This window comes from Phaseolus vulgaris, chromosome 5 (assembly GCF_000499845.2).
Source record: "Phaseolus vulgaris cultivar G19833 chromosome 5, P. vulgaris v2.0, whole genome shotgun sequence".
NCBI classification, from domain to species: Eukaryota; Viridiplantae; Streptophyta; class Magnoliopsida; order Fabales; family Fabaceae; genus Phaseolus; species Phaseolus vulgaris.
This window is the reverse complement of record NC_023755.2, coordinates 34,549,124-34,570,684: the sequence shown is the minus strand read 5'-3', so window position 1 is coordinate 34,570,684 and position 21,561 is coordinate 34,549,124. Positions and strand designations below refer to the sequence as shown.

At 31.8% G+C, this 21,561-nt stretch overlaps 3 protein-coding genes across 6 annotated transcripts; 2 read left to right on the top strand and 1 right to left on the bottom strand.

The window, feature by feature from the left end:
* The first annotated feature begins 2,248 nt into the window (after positions 1-2,248).
* Positions 2,249-8,021, top strand: LOC137835546 (glutamate receptor 3.7). Of its 2 annotated transcripts, none has more exons than XM_068644101.1 (6): positions 2,249-2,814; positions 3,698-5,046; positions 5,428-5,705; positions 5,836-5,867; positions 6,477-6,883; positions 7,317-8,021. In XM_068644101.1, exons 1-6 carry the CDS (start codon positions 2,565-2,567, stop codon positions 7,728-7,730), a joined length of 2,730 nt encoding a protein of 909 aa, XP_068500202.1. In that variant the 5' UTR covers positions 2,249-2,564; the 3' UTR covers positions 7,731-8,021. The 2 variants fall into 2 exon arrangements, with proteins under 2 accessions (XP_068500202.1, XP_068500203.1); XM_068644102.1 differs by having other exon boundaries at positions 2,366-2,814; positions 3,201-5,046.
* A 2,404-nt stretch (positions 8,022-10,425) lies between these two features.
* On the top strand, positions 10,426-16,051 carry LOC137835545 (glutamate receptor 3.4-like). Of its 3 annotated transcripts, none has more exons than XM_068644099.1 (7): positions 10,426-10,779; positions 11,149-11,648; positions 12,323-13,662; positions 13,834-14,111; positions 14,619-14,650; positions 14,768-15,177; positions 15,471-16,051. In XM_068644099.1, exons 2-7 carry the CDS (start codon positions 11,324-11,326, stop codon positions 15,924-15,926), a joined length of 2,841 nt encoding a protein of 946 aa, XP_068500200.1. In that variant the 5' UTR covers positions 10,426-10,779; positions 11,149-11,323; the 3' UTR covers positions 15,927-16,051. The 3 variants fall into 3 exon arrangements, with proteins under 3 accessions (XP_068500200.1, XP_068500198.1, XP_068500201.1); XM_068644097.1 differs by having other exon boundaries at positions 10,448-10,779; positions 11,324-11,648; XM_068644100.1 differs by having other exon boundaries at positions 10,457-10,779; positions 11,269-11,648.
* A 3,140-nt stretch (positions 16,052-19,191) lies between these two features.
* LOC137835548 (uncharacterized) lies at positions 19,192-20,983 on the bottom strand. The gene is made up of 3 exons (XM_068644104.1): positions 20,766-20,983; positions 20,480-20,559; positions 19,192-19,527 (listed from the first exon to the last, which is right to left on the bottom strand). The coding sequence occupies exons 1-3, from the start codon at positions 20,880-20,882 to the stop codon at positions 19,446-19,448; spliced, it is 279 nt and encodes a 92-aa protein (XP_068500205.1). The 5' UTR covers positions 20,883-20,983; the 3' UTR covers positions 19,192-19,445.
* Between the last annotated feature and the right edge of the window lie 578 nt (positions 20,984-21,561).

The following is a 21,561-nucleotide window of genomic DNA, read 5'->3' as shown; positions in this document are numbered from 1 at the left end:
GATTTGTGAGGATTATAGAGAATGTGTGAGGACATGTGAAGTTGTTTGGATTGAGAGATGATAGAGTAGATTTATAAGGATGATTTGTTGTAAGTTTACAAATTTATCCTGGTTATTAAAAAATATTTAAATAATGAATTATGATTTATTTTATAAGTTTGAATTTTTTAATATACAATATTCATAATTATTTATATTTTTTCATAAAAAATTAAAAAATATAATAAAAAATATTTTGTGTTAAATTGAAATAAATTTATTAAATACATTAAAAATTTATGAAAATAATATTTATTATTATATTTATTTGTCATTTTATATAACTATATATATTGTTGATATTATAATTTTATTTTATTATTTTTATTATTTATAATTATATGTTGTTATTAATAATTTAATTAAATATTTTTGAAATTATAAGTAATAAATAAATTTATATAATATTTAATTTTGTATATTGTAATAAAATATATGCATAAGGATATTTTGGTAAAATACAATAATTCTACATTAATCTCCACAAATCTCTTTATTTTGTGAAGAATGAAAAAAATCATTCACCCTCTCTCCCATCCACTTCCTCATCCTAAAAAATCTTGAAACAAACACAAAAAATACCCCTTCCCTCTTTTCTCATGGAAACAAACACACCCTTAGTGTCTTTAATATTTTTAGATCGTTGATGAAAAAATTGTGTGCCTATGTATTAATGAGAGATCATAATTAATTGGGCATAAACATGAATTCATCTTTTCATTGGGTTGATGAAGATTTTCTTGTTGGACTCCAATGATAAAAATGAAAAGGTGTAGGTGATAATTAACTTACCTAAGAGCCAAATTCACCAAAGTTGTTGTAAAAATGGATTTATGGAAATTTTATAACTTCTTTACAAAATTAGAGATGCCAAAATTCTTTACTTTTAATTTATTATGTTGTGACAATCAATTTCACATGATAAAAATACCATTCACCCAATTATTTTTACACTACAATTTTGCGGTAAGTCTACATTAAAAAAATCAGTAATTTTTTAATAAATTTAAAAAGTTGAGAAAATTAATATACTTCCACACATTTAAAAATTGTTTAGTTTTCTAAAACAATAGAAGGTAGATTACTAAAATATTTATTTTTTTATAAATAAGTAAGTGTAAAGTGAACATATTCTTTTAAATTATCTTAAATTTATAATACGATAAATTTATCATTATTATGATCATTTAAGAATTGATTCTACACAAAAATGGGTAAATTTAAGTATTTTATTCCTTTACCACTCATCTTATGACAAGTTACGTAGAGTGTTGTTCATCGACTATAACTTTTGGGTTTAGGTTTTGAAATTATGTTTTTTTTTTTAATTATATTATTAATGTACAATATCTATCAGTTAATTTTTTTTATAAAAATTGATTGATATATTTTAAGAAAATGTATAATTTTTAGTCCAACTTTTTCTTTCAAAAGACAAGAACAAAGACAACTTATATTCATGTTAAAGTCTTTTTCAATCACGTTTCTTATATTAAATGTAAAAGACAACTTATATATTTTGCATAATAAAGAAGAAGAAAAATTGACATCATTGTCGGAGTCATGTTTTCTACCAACCATCCTGTGTTCAAACATCCTTCACAGGTGTCCCATTTTCACACATAGTTCATCCCACTTACCATTTTTTTTTTATGTGAAATAATCTCACTTACCATTATCAACTACCATTATTCTCATAAAAAATATTATAAATTCAACAATTTTTTTATAATAATCTGTATTTTTTTTACTTCTCTCCTGTGTATTATTCTTTTATACTTTTTCTTTATTTTCTTCATATTTTTTATATTTTGTTGTAAAATTTTAAAAAATGCTAGGAATATAGCAATTTCGAACACGTTATTTAAAACATATTTTATTATCTACGAGTACTATTCATATTTTATTTTAATAAAATTTGAAAAGCACTACATTTATTTCTTTATACAGAAACCTTTTGACAAACTGTTTATTCTTTCTTTTGTTAGATTCTCACCAAATTAACTATTGCGTAAACTACTTTTATTAAAATGTTTCTTTTTTTTAAAAAAAGTTGGTCAACAAATATTATAAATTAATAAGATAAGCTATTTTATCTTCTGCGAATATTGGAAAAGATTATTAGTCGTTAATTTCTGTAATTAGTTAAAAATAATTAGTCGTTAATTTCTGAATATTTAATGTTTAAACTGTATTAATCTTCTTCTTTAGTAATGATATATGTGGTATGTATCTCTCTCTCTCCAACCATCATTTTCCAATCTCTTTGAAAAGTGGAATAATAACACCTTTTTATATACCAGTGAATGGGTTGAATTGAATGCTTATAATTTCACCCCAACAACCTTTTGGCTACAGGGAATCGTTGCACTTCTGCTTTTTCAACTAAACTCATCTGGGCACCGATCAAAGTGTAATCTTTCTTCAATTTCAACTATGTTTTTGCTGTTTTGGATGCTGGGTGTCGGCAAGTTCGGGTCTTTACGGTGAAGAAATTTGTGGTCACTTGAAATTCTGGGTCAAGCATGAAGAAATTCATGGTTTTGCACCTTGTGACATGGATTTGGATATGTGGTGTTGCTCACAGCACAAGGCCTGCCAGTGTGAACATTGGTGCGGTTTTTGCTTTCAATTCGGTCATAGGTAGAGTTGCGAAGGAAGCTATGGAAATGGCCGTTTCTGATGTCAATGGGGACCCCACAGTTCTCAAGGGAACCAAACTCAACTTGATAATGAAGGATGCCATGTGCAATGCTTTTCTGGGATCAATTGGAGGTGCCAACCCTGAACCTCATCAATTTTGTTGTTGTTGTTGCTGCTGCTGTTACTGGAGTAGATTCCCCCTTTAGCTGTTTCTAGGTTTAAGCTTGAATCTGTTAGTTATTATGTTGTTGACTTCTCACGTCTTAAATTTGACTTCTTACATCTTAAATTCTCTGCCAGCATAAACTTTTTTTTTTGTTTTTTTATGAATATTAATCATGCTTGGTAATATGCCTTTTTGATACTATGATGTAGCATCTTTTTCTGATGATTACACCATGTTTAGGTTTTTAGCGACAGCTTATCATATTCCAAGGTTACAGTTTATGTTGTTTCCTCGTTTTGCTGACTGCTTTTATTATTAACTGGAACCTAACTTTATAAACTGTTCACGCTAGAGAACACATTCACTGAGAGGAGTCTTAAAGTTGGTTAAAAACTCATGAAATCCCAGCAAGATCACGTACTGGCTAGCCTGGTGTGATAAGGAGAGGATTGCACATATCTATGGAGTATGTCCTCTAACTGTTCCCACCTTTTTCAAGCGTTGGCGCGTATGGTGCCTTTCTCACGTGAAGGATAGTGATGCTTATCTTGCACCTTAGTCACATGTGATGTGCGGGAGCACTAGAATAGAATCTCTTGGATCTTGGCCTATAATAATTGTGTAGTAGGATAAACTAGTTGCAGTGGTTGGCCCGTGCTGTGAGCTAGTCTATGGTGAGGAACTAGGCTTGAGTATTGTGCTTAGTTAAGACTTACTTGGTGCATTCTTAGGATTGGTCTGCTGCAGGGCTTGGTCAAGGCTATGCATAAACATTGATGTAAAATTTCCAAATTTTAACTTGGGGTATCTGTAATTTACATTTCTTAATTGTCTATTCTGTTTATTCAGCTTTTCAGTTACTTGAGAAAGGGGTTGCAGCCATAATTGGTCCCCAGTCATCTGCCGTAGCTCACACAGTTTCTCAAATTGCTGATGCTCTCCAAGTTCCTCTTGTTTCCTATGCTGCCACTGATCCAACCCTGTCCTCCCTCCAGTTTCCTTTCTTTATTCGATCAACGCAAAGCGACTTGGCACAAATGACCGCAATGGCTGATCTAATTGACTTTAATGGATGGAAAGAGGTCATTGTTGTATTCTTAGATGATGATTATGGTAGAAATGGAATATCTGCTTTAAGTGATGAACTTGAAAAGAGGAGATTAAAAATTTCTTATAAACTGCCTTTGAGTATTAAGTTTGATCTGGATGAAATCACCAACTTACTCAATCAATCCAAATTGTTTGGTCCTCGTGTTTATGTTGTTCATGTCAACCCTGATCCGAGATTGAGAATTTTTTCTGTTGCCCATAAACTTCAAATGATAGCCAAGGATTATGTCTGGCTTGTCACGGATTGGCTCTCAGCTACGATAGGTTCATTATCCCCAGTGAATCAGACCTCTTTCAGTGTTCTCCAAGGGGTTGTTGGTCTTCGTCAACACATTTTGGATTCCAGGAAAAAGAGAGCTTTCGTTTCTCGGTGGACAAAAAGGCAAAGAGATGGATTGACAAATGCTAGTTTGAACTCCTATGGATTTTCTGCTTATGACACGGTTTGGGCAATTGCACTTTCAATTGATAAGTTCATCAAAGTAAATAATTTTACCTTCATGTTTCATGATAAGTATAAGCTATCTCATACAGAAGGAATTGGCGTCCAGCTTGACAAACTCAAAATCTTCACTGGTGGATCTGATCTGGTCAAGATATTATTACAATCAAATTTTACTGGTGTGAGTGGTCAAGTTATGTTTAATTCTGATAGAAATATTGTAAGTGGTGGTTATGATATTATCAATGTCAATCAGTTGGGAATTACTAGGGTTGGTTTTTGGTCTAATTATACTGGATTTTCAGTTGTACCCCCTGCGACTCTTAAAAAAAAGGAACACAGCAGGTTTTCCAAAGATCAGAAGCTTGACAACATTACTTGGCCAGGTGGAAAGACAGATCGACCACGTGGCTGGGTGATTGCTGATAATACCAAGCCACTGAGAATTGGAGTGCCAAAAAGAGCAAGTTTTGTTGAATTTGTAACTGAAGTGCCAAATAGTCATGAAATTCAGGGGTATTGCATCGATGTGTTCAAGAAAGCCCTAGATTTTATCCCATATGAAGTTCCCTTTGTATTCAAGCCTTTCGGGAATGGTAAAGCAAATCCCAATTATGATGAACTTGTGAAAAGGGTTGCTGATAATGTAAGTGATACCCATGTTGAAAAAATAAAACATTCTCAACATTGGTTAATTCATATGTATCTACTTAACTGGTTACAATTGTTTTTCTGAGTTGACATACAGTGTTTTTACCAAAAAAGCAGCTATGCTATAAGTAAAAGTTCTGATGGATGAAATAGTATTATGTTTTTTCTTGCTCCAAAGTTTGTACAAATTTTTACCTTCTTCTTCAAGGGAACATAAATTGAAAAAATTGTAATCAGCGTTGGTTTCTGTTCAGTGTTGTCTTGATTTATCCATTATAAGACAATTCCTTGGAGCTTACTTTCAGTGGTTGCTTTACATTTATTACTTATTTAAATATTGATTTTTTTAACCATGTAATCCTTGAACATTGTTTAGGTATATGATGCTGTTGTAGGAGACATTGCAATTGTGACAAACCGTACAAGGATTGTTGATTTTTCTCAGCCTTTTGCATCATCTAGCCTTGTCATAGTGGCTCCTATCAACAAAGCAGGATCAAATGCTTGGGTCTTCCTCAAACCATTTACAGCAGATATGTGGTGTGCTACTGCTGCCTCATTTTTGGTGATTGGAATTGTTATATGGATTCTTGAGCACCGAGTCAACAATGACTTCCGTGGTCCTCCTAAGAAGCAAATTGTAACAATGTTAATGTAAGCCTTTCTAGCGTCATATGATTACCTTTTACAGTTAGTTTATTGAATTTGATGCAGCAATAGGTGCCCCACTTTTGATCCTTTGTTTTAGATTCTAACTCCATGTTGTGATTTTGTTGTTTTTCAGGTTCAGCCTCTCAACCCTGTTTAAGAAAAATCGTAAGAAAACATCTTGCTCCAAAGTCTAGTAGTTCCTTTGTTTTCTTTTTCTTTCTATAGGTCATCATATAATTAATCCATGGGTTCAATGTGTCCAACCAAATAATATGTCCGCTAATATCCATTTCCTCTCTGTTTGCTAGTTTTAATAGTAAACTCTCTCTCTATCTCTCTTTATATATGTATATGTATATAGATGTATGTATGTATATAAGATTTAGATAATTGCTAGTTTGTTGTTAGTCTTAATTTTGTGTGCCTTTTTATAATGTTTATTTTATCAGTCAATATCAGTCTTGCACTAAGTAAATATTTGTAACATCTGCATAGAAAATTTATTTAACAGTACTGCCATTCAACAGTGCTAGACCATTGGTATCTTTTACGTATGGTATGCACACATAAACATGTTAAATTGAGTATATCATATCCGTAGTCAGTTTTGCATCTATTTGCAGTATATTGTATTGTTTAAATGTAAAATCAACAAAGAAAAACCGGACTGGTTATGAATTTTTTCTCTGGCATTCATTATTATATTGTGAAGAATGATATCTGTGGCATCTTTATTATGCTTTCTGATAATCTTTCACTTTGTCACGAAATCAGAGGAAGATACCATAAGCTCCCTTTCTAAAATGGTGATGATAGTCTGGCTTTTTCTATTGATGGTGATCACGGCTAGCTATACAGCTAGCTTGACTTCAATTCTTACAGTGGAGCAGCTTTCATCGCCCATCACAGGAATTGAGAGCTTGATTGGAAGTAACTGGCCGATCGGATACCAAGTAGGGTCATTTGCTTACAGCTATCTGGCAGATAATCTTTATGTATCAAAATCAAGGCTTATTCCACTAGGCTCCCCCGAGGAATATGCTTTAGCACTGCAGAAGGGACCGTCTGGTGGAGGGGTGGCAGCTATCGTCGATGAGCTTCCGTATGTTGAGTTATTTCTGTCAAAAGAAACTGATTTTGGTATCATCGGACAGCCATTCGCAAAAAGCAGTTGGGGATTTGTAAGTGGCCATCTAACTAGAATATCAAAATGGCCAATATAGTATATATGATAAAAATTAAATGCTACGGATTTCCTCGGGATAGTGATAATATAGATTGTAGTAACAACTTCTATCTTTAAACCAGACTTAAATAGGAGTATGTTTTTAATGGGAAAACATCTAATAAGAAAAGTTTTGTCCAATATATGATTTTCTAAATTCTTAGAACTACATTTTGAAACAAAGGCTTATATCTTTGTGGTATTTTTATGATTCAATGGATTGCTGGATATGGCATGTAATGGTTCATTGAGAAGTGCTTATACAGCAGTCCGTAATTGGATTTTTGGTCACATGGTTTGGAGAAGTGGACATCATTAACATTCTGTTATTTTAGTTATCTTCTATAGTATATTTCGCATTTACTGACATTTTTGTAACAATACATCAGGCTTTTCAAAGAGAATCTCCTTTTGCCTTTGACATGTCTACAGCAATTTTGAAACTTTCTGAGAATGGGGATCTTCATATGATACATGAGAAGTGGTTCTGTAAAATGGGCTGTCCTGAAGAAAGGACAAGCAACTCCAAGCCTGACCAGCTTCACTTGGTTAGCTTTTGGGGCCTGTATCTCTCATGTGGTGTTGTCTCTCTTGCTGCACTTTTTCTGTTTCTGCTGCTAATGATTCGGCAATACGCCCGCTTCAAACAAAAGCAAAAGGATATTGCTTCTTCGTCCCCAGAACAACCATCAGGCAGTCATTGTTCCCAGGTTGTTGTTAACTTCTTTAACTTCATTGATGAGAAGGAAGAGGCCATAAAGAAAATGTTCACTCCATCTGACAATCATCACAACCCCAACTGAGATCATTGTAGTTGTCTTGCAAAAGGCCTCAAATTTGTAGGTTTCAATAATCTACTGTCCTTCAGGTTGTTTGCTTAAGATGTTTATAAGATGCCTGATGGAAATATAGTCTTTGTATAGTTACAAATAATGACGGTCCTGTATATTATTTGTAGTACTAGGTTTTTATTCTATCACACAATCTCTGTAGTCAAATAGAAGTGCTGCTGCATAAGATGGTTTACTCATATCCATTGCAGTATGTTGTGCAATTTGAGTGCTAATGATCTATACGCCCGAGTTACTATTTTACTTGCTTCTCCACGACTAAGTTTTGGCTGCTGCTATTCCATTACTTGTTAGTAATTCGATGAATCAAACTAATGATTTGATCCTTCACAGTTTCTTACAAAAAGTTTTCCAAGGCACAAACTGTTCAAAACTTAAAACACTGGTTAGTGATCTAAAAATTGAAGTCCATCTCCCTAGCCAAAAAGACCTCAAGAGCATATATTAATTGTCTGTTTACTTTAAAAAATCAATTTTCACACATTTTAATGAAAAATGCATATATTCAAGGACTTCCAAACAGTCAAACTTGGCATCAAGCATGAGTGTGTGGCAATCTTGGGGCAACAGCTAAAGCTGTGCAAATTATGCACTTATCTTGCAAAGTTGACAACTGCTTGAGTCCCCACCAAACTTCAATCTTTTATTACTACCTTTTGTTGACAAGACACTTTTTTATCTTTTCCCCCTTTCCATATGATGATGTCTCCACCACTTATTGCATATTACCTTATACTACTGTAAATTTTTTTTACCTCATGACTCTACTAATGACATCTCATTATATATAAACAGATGTGATTACCTCTTAAAAAAATGATACATTGAAAAAATTAGGAGAGTTATATATATGATTTAGATATAAATATATATAATAAAAAATAAATTTATAATTAAATGACATGGAAAAATATTAAAATAATAATATATCATAGAGTTGTATACAAATTTCTGATGTGATGATTTAAATATAAATAAAAAATAAATTAATAATTAAATAACATAAAAAAATATTAAAATAATAATATTGAGGGTGTAATATGATTATATAAAAAGTATAATTTTCTATATCATTACCATTACCTCTTAATAGTCAAAAAGAACTTCTGCCATATTTCAATCCTTTAAGGTCACATCATGAAGGTCACATCATGAACATACTTGCAAAGCACTTACTTCATTCAACAAATACAAATTATAGATTGGAAAATTAGTTTCTCTAATTAATTATATATCTTTGTTGGGTTGCTGAAAGCTGGACCTGTGTTTGTTAGTTATTCAACCAATTTTTTTCTCTTTTAAGAAATCAATATGCTACAGTGTATCCTTTATAAATAATCTTATTTTAATTAAGAAGAGTACTGTGTACAACACAACTATTCAAAATATAAAGACACCAATAATTGAATTGGAACGTGCCCTCGTCATATACTGTACATAAATATCTTCTAATCCAAATAGCAAATGAAAAAAAGTAAAAGATGCCCTAGATTAGAAACGTATTAGCAGGAGTAACTGTAATCACTGCATTTTTTACAATAATCACTTTCAAAGAAACTATTGCTTTTAAAAGCTTCCTGCAGAATATTTCGATAAAAAAAATTGAAGATGGAGATTAGTTAACTAAATATTAACTTAATTATTCATTAACTTTAACACATCTATACAACCATTGGGATCGGTGCCCAACTAGTTCTACAAAGCTTTAGGAATCAATTCCTTTAATAAAAAATTAAACAATTTTTTTATAAGAAAGTTAATCCAAAATTTATTAAAGTCTAACACATTCTAAAGGTTAGAGTAAGATATTTATGTTTAACACATAATATATTTTCTTTACCATATACTACATGTCTAAGCTTTTAAAAGTGATTATATATCTAAAAAGGATATATAGGTATCAAACACTTGATGACTATATTTTTTTTTTTTGTTTTAGTATTTTTAAAGTATGATATGTATTTATAAAATTATCACAAATTAATGCACTGAATGAAGTAGTTGGAGATCCAAAGAATTTCAACCTTTACATTAATGATGAGTCCACATTCGCTGATGATGCCAAAAACAGTAATTTCTAGTTTTCTACACTGTTGGATAATAAATTTTCAGTTCATCAATTTTTACGTTCTCATTGGCTGTACATAAAAAATAGTGAAAAATCACTCCGACAAAATGAAAGTTGATAGAGATTCGTATTTTTTACAGTTACAATTTTTTAATTAAAAAAAAATATTATAGTACTTTATTCTTACTCAAAGACTATTGATATTTCGAGCTTTTCAACATATTATAATAATTAGAAAGAGAAATATTTAGAGTAATTTTAGAATTATATCTATCACATCACAGTTTTTAACTGATATAACTTTTCATTATGCTTGTCAAAATAACATTTTCTTTATTCAAAATTTATTATTATCATATAATTTTCCTTTGTCATATTCTGAGACTGTGTTTGTGTTGGGTCACGCTCGACAGTGTGTGAACCCCTCTTTAAACATGTGCTACTAAAGATGTCAGAAGTATATATATATATATATATATATATATATATTTATTTATATGTATATATATTTATTTATTTATATGTATATATATTTATATGTATATATATATATATATTTATATGTATAATAGACGTGTTGATATAGTTGATTTCTAGATATGCCGTCACTACCACACTCAACTTATCGTGACACTTTTTCACAATAAAAAAATGTGATTCACCAAAATATCATGCCAATAACTCAGTCACAGGAGAAGACAAAGATTTTGTTACACACTTGTTGAAATTAACTCCGAGAGAAGACAAAATTTGATTGTCTAGACTTGAAGGAACTGTGATTCTTTGCTTACAGCGTGAAACACAATAGCTTCCTTCTTTTTGCTAGTGAAGAGGGCAGTTTCAGTCTTCAATCACATGCTCTCAATCATTTATAACAAGTCTTCAAAACTGTTGGAACATGAGAAGCTTTCACACATTAAGTTTGGTGTTGAGGTAATCTTAGATACTTTCATCTCCTTATCTTTTCTCTCGTGGTTTCTCTTGCATCATATTATATTATAATCTTTTTGTTTCTTTCTTGAAATTCTCAATATACAAGGCATGTGGGTCTTGTTTTCACCAACACATCTACTTGTTTATATGGTTCAGTGGAGTCTTTCACCTTAGAATTTATGACCTTGATTTTTTTATTATAAATTTAATAAAATAAAAGTACTGGATACGATAACAACATTTTTCTTTTGCATCTGGGTAAGTGAAGAATATCTGAATTTTAAAATCTAAGTTGCTGATAGTACCATATGGCTTGTTCCTGTTGGATGCTTGAATCTAGTCTTCTGGGGGTGTTTCTGTTTTCTTCAGGAATAGGAAAGGTTTGATTTTAACTTTCTAAGACCAAAAGATTCTGGTCTTTGGCTACTTCCAGCTATGGTGATTCTTGCCTTCTCATGTGCTGCTGATGAAATGGTTGGCACATGACAGGTGCTGAGTTCTGATGCTGCTTTAAACTGAAGAACTTTCAGGTTTTTTCTCACAGATGGAGATGATGTGGGTCACAAGTCAGGGAAGAATGTTTTTAGGAAGGGTGTTGTTTCTCTTGGTTTTGTTCTTGTGGATTCCGACACAGGGAGTGGTGGGAAGGACAGGAACTACTATCACAAACTCTTCTACTTCTTCGAAACCAAGAGTTTTGAGAGTTGGAGCACTGTTCAGTCTTAATTCTATAATTGGAAGATCATCTAAACCTGCATTCGTGGCTGCTTTCGAAGATGTTAATGCTGATTCAAGCGTTCTCCCTGGCATTAAACTGGAAGCTGCTTTGCATGATACAAATTGCAGTGGGTTTGCTGGAACAATGGAAGGTACTTGCCAAAACTTGAATTTATGAAGCTACCAAGGTGCTGTTTCTTTGTTCAATTTGAGGGCTTGTCTTTTAGGAGTACATTTATTATCAAATTAAACTTCTTGATTTTGTCTATTACCTTTTTATTGCTTGGTGCATGTTTAGATTAATTTATGTGATAATCTTTTTTACTTAAAAAAAATATTCTTAAAAATTGAGGGTTAGTAAACATGCCCTTAGAATTCAGACAATATGGATTAAACATCCTGTCCTCGTGAACCTCTCCTTCACATGGTATGTTTCATTCTGTGTATGATCATGTTCAATTTTGTAACTTTTTTGTTATGTTTAAGAATCTTTCATTTCAAGATTATCATTCAGTTTCTTCCACATTAACTTGGTTCTTATCAATCTTGCTAAATCGTGTTTAGAAATGATACTAAGAAAGAAGATAACACGAATCAAACTTCTCTCAAATTAAAATAAACTTATGTACTGGTACATTTTTTCGTTAGTACGTGTTTGTGAAAAGTGTATAAAAATGATTATGCTATTTGCATAGATAATGGGACAGAATTTAGAGAAGAATTTCTGAAGACTGTAGTTGCACATTCTTTCTTATAGTCCCCTCTCTGCAAGTGTGTGGAAAAGAATTGAACAAGCTTCGTTGATTTATCTTGATAATGTATGCAGCTTTGCAGTTGATGGAGGATGAAGTGATTGCTGCAATTGGTCCACAGTCCTCAGGAATAGCCCATGTCATCTCTCATGTGGCCAATGAACTCCATGTTCCTCTTGTTTCATTTGGGGCAACAGACCCTTCTCTATCTTCCCTTCAGTACCCATATTTTGTTCGCAGCACCCAAAGTGACTATTATCAGATGTATGCAATTGCAACTTTGGTAGATTACTACAGATGGAGGGAGATAATAGCCATTTATGTAGATGATGATAATGGAAGAAATGGAATTTCAGTACTAGGAGATGCTCTGGCAAAAAAACGTGCCAAGATTTCTTACAAGGCTGCATTTCCTCCTGGGGCCCTCAAGAAAGACATCAGTGACTTGTTAAATGGAGTGAACTTAATGGAGTCACGGGTCTTTGTTTTGCATGCTAATCCTGAAACTTGTTTGAGCATTTTTTCTATTGCTGAGAAGCTAGGAATGATGGACGATGGCTATGTATGGATTGCAACAGATTCGCTTGCTTCAGCACTTGATTCAATAGAGCCAGTTGATCCTAAAACATTGAATCTCCTACAAGGGGTTTTGGCTTTACGTCATCACACTCCTGATACTAATGAAAAGAAGAATTTTTTCTCCAGGATGAAGAGACTAATAAACAAGGAGACTCCAAGCTTCAATTCCTATGCATTGTATGCATATGATACCGTTTGGTTAGTAGCCCGTGCTCTTGATGCTTTTTTGAAAGAAGGTGGTGTGGTATCTTTCTCCCCTGACCCTAAATTGAGCGACACAAATGGAAGCACACTGCATTTAGAATCACTTCATGTTTTTGATGAAGGCCCTACTTTTCTGCAGACAATTTTGAGAACCAACTACACTGGTTTGACTGGACTAGTTCAGTTTGATAATGAAAGGAATAGAATTCATCCAGCATATGATATCTTGAACATTGGTGGATCTGGAATGCGCAGAATTGGTTATTGGTCTAATTACTCAGGTCTCTCGGTTGTGGCTCCAGAAATTCTGTATAAGAAGCCACCTAACACTTCAACGAGCAGCCAGAAACTATACGATGTTATATGGCCTGGAGAAACTGCAGTTAAACCAAGAGGATGGGTGTTTCCCAACAATGGAAAGCCACTGAGAATTGCAGTGCCTAACCGAGTAAGCTACTTGGAGTTTGTTTCTAAAGACAAGAACCCCCCTGGAGTAAGAGGCTATTGCATTGATGTATTTGAAGCTGCCATAAACTTGTTGCCTTATCCTGTCCCGCGAGAATACATATTATTTGGACCTGGTAACAGAAATCCTAGCTACGATGACCTTGCAAGTCAAGTTGAACTAAATGTAAGGTTCTAAACATACTTTGCAGCCTAATCGGCTATAATATGGCTTTCGATTGTCTATAGTTTTTGCATGTAGTATCTAGATTGTAGAATACATTTTTGTGTTTCCAAGGTTGGTTGAGGTCTCTTCAGATTCTAGTAGCTATCTTAATTTGGCCTTTTACTTCTTCAGACCTATGATGCAGCTGTTGGTGATGTTACAATTGTCCCCAACAGGACAAGGTTTTTGGATTTTACTCAACCTTACATAGAATCAGGCCTGGTTGTTGTTGTTCCTGTCAAGGAGATCAAATCAAGTCCTTGGTCTTTTCTCAAGCCCTTCACTGCTCAAATGTGGTGTGTTACTGGTGCCTTTTTTGTCCTTGTGGGAACCGTTGTATGGATTCTTGAGCACCGGCACAATCCGGAGTTCCGTGGTAGACCAAAGAAACAACTCATGACAGTCTTTTGGTTAGTATATTATTTCAATTTGATGGCCTTTAGCTCAATCTTTTGGAATATGACACAGTTTGTCTTTGACATTGCAACCTCCATCTATCATAATATACTGCCACCACCACTGGAGTGTAATTTGTAAGTTAGAACTGAGGTTAATATATGATTTTTTTTTTTGAAGATTTTATATCGACTAGAGATAAGGACTTTCATAGTCTATAAGTGAGTGCAAACCATAAGTCGGTTTATAAAACTTTTATGAGATTGAGTTAAATATAAATCTCCTTCTTAATACGTATCTTCCTCTAACCTCATTTTATAAGTCGGCTTATAAAGATTTTATAAGGTTGAGTTAGACATAAAGTCTCCTTCTTAATATGTATCTTCCTCTCTTTTGTTTTGTAAGAATGTCTTGGAATAAATGTGTCTCTTTCTGAATTTCCAACCCCCGCATAGCATGCCTAGTACTAGGAGATGCATGGCTTAGTTTAACATTTGCTGAGATAAGTTCTTCTTTTGCAGGTTTAGTTTCTCAACAATGTTTTTCTCACACAGTACGTGGCCACAGATTCTCATTCACGACATAACTTCAATTTTGGCTTGTGACAGTCCTTATTTTGTGACACGTGGTAAAGGTTGTTGACTTACTTTGCTGTTTTGACCTGGTGCAGGAGAGAACACAGTGAGTGGTCTTGGGAGATTGGTTCTAATCATATGGCTTTTTGTGGTGCTAATTATCAATTCAAGCTACACAGCTAGCTTAACATCCATCCTCACAGTGCAGCAACTGTCATCACAGATTGAAGGAATTGACAGCTTGATCTCAAGTAATCAACCAATTGGAATTCAAGAAGGGTCATTTGCACGGAAGTATTTGACAGAAGAACTCAATGTACAACCATCAAGGATAGTTACATTGAAGAATATGGAGGCATATATTGATGCCCTTGAGCGTGGACCAAAAGATGGAGGGGTTGTGGCTGTTGTTGATGAGCTTCCTTATATTGAAATCTTAATGTCCAATACAAACTGTAAGTTCAGAACCGTTGGGCAGGAGTTCACTAAAAGTGGTTGGGGATTTGTAAGTATCTTTATTTGCAAGTCTAAGGTGTTTACATTCCTAGATGCTCTTCAACAAAACTCATTTTTTGTGTTAGAATATTGTTGATACTATTTTCTGAGAAAACAATGAAAGCAGAAATTATCATGATTTTAATTGGAGAACAACATTAATAAGTTCTGCATCTAAGTTTTGTTTACTTTTTAAAAGGGTTTGAGCTAAGTCCATGTATAAATTCTTGTACTTATTGAAGTTGTTTCTATTAGTGTTTATACCTTACACAACACTGATATTCTTCTCTTATTTGATGACAGGCATTCCAGAGGGACTCTCCCCTTGCTGTTGACATGTCAACTGCCATTCTTCAACTCTCAGAGAATGGTGACCTGCAAAAAATCCATGACAAATGGCTCTTAAAACAGGATTGTTCTACACAAGAAAATAATGTGGATTTAAACAAACTATCTCTGAGTAGCTTCTGGGGCCTCTTTCTTATATGCGGCATTGCATGTCTCCTTGCTTTGATTGCATTCTTCACTAGAGTGCTATGTCAATACACAAAATTCAGCCCAGAACATGAGCAACATGATGAGGAAATTTCACCAGTCAGGCCTAAAGGTAAAGGGCCTTTTGGAACCACTAATAGCTTCAGAAACTTGATTTATTTTGTGGATAAGAAAGAAAAAGAAATCAAAGAGATACTTAAGCAGAAGAGTAAGAAAAGGAGACGCAGTCTGAGCTTAGATGGCCAATCTAGTTCATCTGCCTAAGTATCCATGTATATTTTTGTAGCCTCTTCTTTTACTTCTCTTGTTTAGGCCATACCATAATAACAGTAGTGACACAACTTTGTCAGAATTGAAATATTTTAATTTCTACCTTCTTGGATAGAGAACTTGCCCTGTGAGATTGCTAGTATAAAGAGAAAAAAATAAACAATCATGGTCTTCTTCAGGCCAAAATACACTAGATTTAGACAAATCTACCTTCATACAGAACAGTTTTAAGTCTCCAACTAAGAGTTGTTCATGAATAAGAGGTTTTCATGCAGAGTTCATCCTCAATGGAAATACCATTTTATTTGCTTAAAGTGACAATCTTATGTAGACCTTTTACAAAGTGAATTTTATCAAATTGAAGAGTTCAAGAGTAGTATTATTCAATGGAAGGTGTCAAAGTGACCAACAAAAATGAACCAATTAAACATGGTTCATTCACTTTTTTCGTGAATTGTTAGCAATTTTACATCATTCTCTCCAATGGTATATTTTGTTAACACTTTTTTACTAATGGAAAATTGCCTTATATATCTCATATTTCGTAAGAACATATTTATATTATTAGATAATTTGGTTAATTGATTAAATTAATTACGCTAATTAAATGAAATTTGAGAAAATTTTAAAGAATAATAAATTCAAGTATTTATTTTAATAAAATAAAATGAAGAGGAAGCCAATATTACAAAATAAGATTTTCGATGTCTATATAAAAAATTCTTTTTATTTTGACTTTTGTTTCACAATAAAAATACTGTCTTTGACTTATTTTAAATTATTCATCTATTTTGTTTTGGATACTATCAGTAATTGGTCTTCATACTTAACTTTTATGTGCATTTGAAGGTCAGGAATAAAATTTAATCTTCTATAAGGATACTAATCTTGATTCCAAAATCGTGCTTGTAATATTTGTCTTTGGAAGAACAATTTACATATATTGATATTTTAAAAAAAAATATACCCATTTACATAAATTATTTAATAAATTACATCAATAAACCTTAGACATTCAACTTAATATATTTTTCATCAAAATTCAACAGTTCCATTACTAACAATATTGGTAATTTTAAAAATATACTAATTTACATAAATTATTTAACAAATTGCACCAATAAAGCTTAGACATTGAACTTAATATATTTTTCATCAATATTCAACAATCCCATTACTGACATGGCCTAGAATTCTTCTAAACTTTTTGAACTAAATTTTTAATTTATTAAATATAAACAATATTAAAATATTTTTAAGATGTTACGTATATTTATTATTTTATTTAATATCTTCATTAAAATAGTAAAATGATTTAAGGAAAAAAAATTGTAAAATGATATATCATAAATGAACTATGATCAATTTGAAAAGGATTTTAATTTTCCATATGTTCCTTGACCACAAAATACTTAAAAACTGAGTTTGTTTTTTAAAAACCCAAATACTAAGAAACTTATTGGTTTTGGTTATAGGTTTATATAAAAACAATCATTTTTAAAAAATTTTTTTAAACATGATAAAACTATAAAATAACGTAGAACTAGCCTGTGACAACTAAATAAAACAAATGGATGGATATTTTTTATACTCTCCATGCCCTAAATGCATAATTCATATGTGGAGGAAACTCGTATTCATCATCTAAAGTTTTGTGTATTTTTTTAATGTCCATGAATTTATCTTTTAAATAAATAAAAAATAAAGGAGGAAAGAAAAATTCTTTAGAACGAGTACTCTTTAATTTAACAAGTTTTAAAATAAAAGAAATAAATGATAGTTTAGTGTAAATATAATGTCTTAAATTGTGTATTTTTATAATTATTAAACAACTCTCCCAAATAAATTGACCTCTCTTCATTTTTATTTTTCAAAACTTCAGATTCATGTATAAAAAAATTATAAAAAAGTTTTGGTGAATCAGTTCAGAGTCTCGCTAGGTCCTTCAAAATTTAATTCATTACTGAACTTAAAACAAATTGTGTTACTATTATACATTTTAAATTTACAAAAGAAATCTTAAAAAAATAACTACATTAAAATATTCAGGAAAAAAAACTTAATTGTTCGTGATAATCCTCTTAGAACAAAATTTTCTACGATGATAATAAACCCTACAATTTTTTTAAAAGGAACTAATCTAGATAATATTAAAAAGGTATTTTTTTTTTTGGATAAATTAAGAAAGAAAGTATTGTTGACTATGCAAAATTGTCGGTAACAATTCAGTACAACAAGGCCATCAAATGTTCAATCATTTTAATGGTAAACATATTTCCTGTCACATGCATGTGGGCAGTCATGAATAGATATTGTTATTTGTTGAATCAAGAAAAGATTATTCACTTGCCAGATAAACCTTTCCCACAACAACCAAATTGGCAACTCCAACTTTTGTGTTAGCTTCTTTGATTAAACCAACACCATTCTTCATATTTTATCAATGAAAAACAGTTAATAAGATTATGAATACACTTTCTATTGGTTAAAATTGACAAGAAAATAAGAAAAATAAAATGTTTCATAAACATGGTTCATACAAATATCACAACATTTGACAACCAAGAGTATTCTTTAACAGTAAGTAGATTTCAAATAATTTTTAATCTAGAAAATTTAAATGAAATCATATCAAAATTGATATAAGGATTATAAACACAAAATGGTTCCAGTAATTTTTCCAAGAGATTAGAGGGTCTGGTTGAACCAAATCAAAGAAACATTGCATTGTCAGCATGCTATCAAAGTATAGCAACCCAATTTATGTTTTCTAAATCTACTATCATAGTTTATACAATGAAACTAGCTTATTTAACCAACATCTGGTGGAAGTATACATAGATTTAGCAGATGCTGTAATTGAACTGTGCAGGTGGTGTAATATTAAAAGATTTTTTTTATGACTAGTATGGTCGCAAAAGTCTCAAGACATCAGTAGAAATGACTTCACGTTACCTCATCATTATAATACCAAAGGAAAGAAGACTATGTAGAGCAAGACTTGAAATTTCCCCCTCTCTCTCACAGATACATACACACATATATAGTTTTCTGGCTTCCTTGCTTAGTTAGCTTTTCATTCTTATTTTGGTTTCTTAGTGTGTATGCATTGGTTTATCTCAGTTTTGAATTTAGAATAAATGAATATCAGTCAATCTTTTCACATGTTTTTCTTCATCCTCACTTTCTTCTTTCCTTTCATCTCTTGTTATGTTGCAATACAAATTCTGTTACATTAAAAACTAAAACCAATCCAGCAGAATACTAATGAATGCTGTTATAACATCAAACAAATAACCAATAGTTTATCATGCAAATTATTCAAAAATGCAACCAGCCATGATTTCTAATGAAGTAACAAGGCATATGACGTCTGTTTGAATGTAAGAAACAAAAACAACTTAGTTACATATTTCCTTCCAATAAACATCCACAAGGAGGGTAATTTTGAAACCACTACAGGACGACAATCTTGTGCCAAAGGTGTTAAGGCAGTTGTAAGTAAAAGTGGCACTACTCTTCAGGTTTCACAGGATTCGCCTCTTTCTTTGGAAGATCAAAATCTACGTAAGTATATGGTTCTGTTGGTTCCTCACTGTAATAGCCACAAAATAAATGTCACACGTTTAACAAGGTAATCGAGAAACTTGTATGGGGAAAGGAAAGCCATAACAAGGCATGAAAATAAAAATAAACTTCACTATAGAGTCACCCCAAGCAGTAGTTGATTTTCTTCATATTGTATTCAATGAAAATAAAACTAAACTTCACTACAGAGCCATGATTTCTCTTTCATCCTATTTTTCATCCCATTTTCTTCTTATCCCTTTCTTTTCATTCGTATCACATGTAATTCTCTCTTTCTTCATTTTCTTTTTTTCCCCTATCTCCCATCTACTTACATGAACAGATACACCCCATACAGGGGTGTAATACTCTCAGCTACTAAAGCCTCCCCATGTTTCAAGTACCGGTGTTGCTAATAATATAATAATTCATACACGTACATGCAGAGGATCAGATTACTTGCAAGAATGTCTAAGGGATCAAGTTAATCTTACGACTCTAATAACTCTTTTGTAACTGTTAGAGTAAGAGAATATGAAAAGTGATGGTGTTGGTAACTTTATTAGAATTACTCTTGAAGTAATATATATTCAACATCAAACAACGATAGGTTTTGAAATAATGGCAAGTCGCAAGTACATATGTTTTTTATTTTTTACTTTTATGTTTTAAATTTGCATAACATTTCAGAAGATAATATTACAGTAACGACATAAAACGATGAATCATAAGGAAAATTGCACTCATCTCTCCTAAAGTCTTCTCAACTAATGATCACACTCTCTAGTTTTTAAATTGGCATTCACTTCTTATTTGATTATACACACCCCTTTAAAGAAGTCTTTCAGTACCTTCCGTTTCCCTTATCACATTTGTGCTTCCCAAATTATATCCACCCACAGCTATAGCTCAATTCATAAAATGAAATTATCTTAAAACAAAGAGAGTAGATATAATTGCAAGGTAGATGATAATCTGACCCAGGTTTTGAACGCATGCACTGCCAGAAGAGCTTGAAAGGTCCCGGAACAGTCTTGAATGGGTTTCCCTCAAAGCAAGCCTACAAAATTTACCACCTTGATTTGGGACTTAGAAATGATGATGATAATAATAATAACAGAAAGATTGTTCCAATTAAACACACAGAAAAAAAAAAGATAAGCAGAGAAAAGAAGGTGAAGTGAGCAGCGATCCTGAATTACATGAACAAATTGATGAAAAGTAGGGAAGGTAAAATTGAAAAGAGAAAAGGGGAAAAAGATAAACCTGGATAACATCCTCAACACGGTCGTTGCAACGGTGAGCTTTGGGTTCAGGATGATTGTCTCCGGTGATTCCCCATGGACTCTCTCTCCTCGGCACCGGCCTTGATTCGCTGCTCATTTTTCCTCTTCTCTTCTCTTCTTCTCACCTTCACTTGTTGGGTCACACTCTGTTAGCAAAAAAGAAAAAGAAAAACCTATTCTTTAACTCCTAATAATTTTTCACTGAGAAGTACTCTCTGCTGCATTCATATCTAAAGAAAATTACTATGTAAGTGTATATCCATATTCTAATGGTAAGGTAAATATTTATTTTTAAAAACTAAAATTATTATGATACGGCTTGATTTAATTAAACTTTAAATTTTTTTTTATAATTTTGGATGGTTAGAATTGAATTTTAATAAAAAATATATATTTTATTAAATATTTAAAATATTTTTTTTTGTTTTTGTTTAAAACAATTATGGTTTGATTATTATCTCTTTAAGAATGCGGTGATTAATAAGTTAAAAATATAATAAAAAGTAAATAGATAAGTTAAAAAAAGGTAAAAATAATAACTATATAATTCTGTTAATCATAAAAGTAAATATATAAATAAAAAAAATATTTCACAAAATTTTAATGTAAAATTTAAATTTAAAATATTCAAATTTATATTTATCAAATACTATTTATAAATATATATATATATATATATGTATACATTTTTATTAAACCTTTTATAAAATAGTTTTACACTTATATCAACAACTTATTTTATAATTAATCAATTATAATATTCATATTAATAATAT

Coding starts and splice junctions, on each gene's coding strand:
- LOC137835546 (XM_068644101.1), top strand. CDS start 2,565: ATGAAGAAATTCATGGTTTTGCACCTTGTGACATGGATTTGGATATGT. Junction 2,815..3,697: donor TTTTCTGGGATCAATTGGAG/GTGCCAACCCTG, acceptor CTGTTTATTCAG/CTTTTCAGTTACTTGAGAAA. Junction 5,047..5,427: donor TGAAAAGGGTTGCTGATAAT/GTAAGTGATACC, acceptor AACATTGTTTAG/GTATATGATGCTGTTGTAGG.
- LOC137835545 (XM_068644097.1), top strand. CDS start 10,702: ATGCTCTCAATCATTTATAACAAGTCTTCAAAACTGTTGGAACATGAG. Junction 10,780..11,323: donor ACATTAAGTTTGGTGTTGAG/GTAATCTTAGAT, acceptor TTTTTCTCACAG/ATGGAGATGATGTGGGTCAC. Junction 14,651..14,767: donor AACAATGTTTTTCTCACACA/GTACGTGGCCAC, acceptor GACCTGGTGCAG/GAGAGAACACAGTGAGTGGT.
- LOC137835548 (XM_068644104.1), bottom strand. CDS start 20,882: ATGAGCAGCGAATCAAGGCCGGTGCCGAGGAGAGAGAGTCCATGGGGA. Junction 20,560..20,765: donor GTGTTGAGGATGTTATCCAG/GTTTATCTTTTT, acceptor TAAATTTTGTAG/GCTTGCTTTGAGGGAAACCC. Junction 19,528..20,479: donor TGCATGCGTTCAAAACCTGG/GTCAGATTATCA, acceptor TGGCTATTACAG/TGAGGAACCAACAGAACCAT.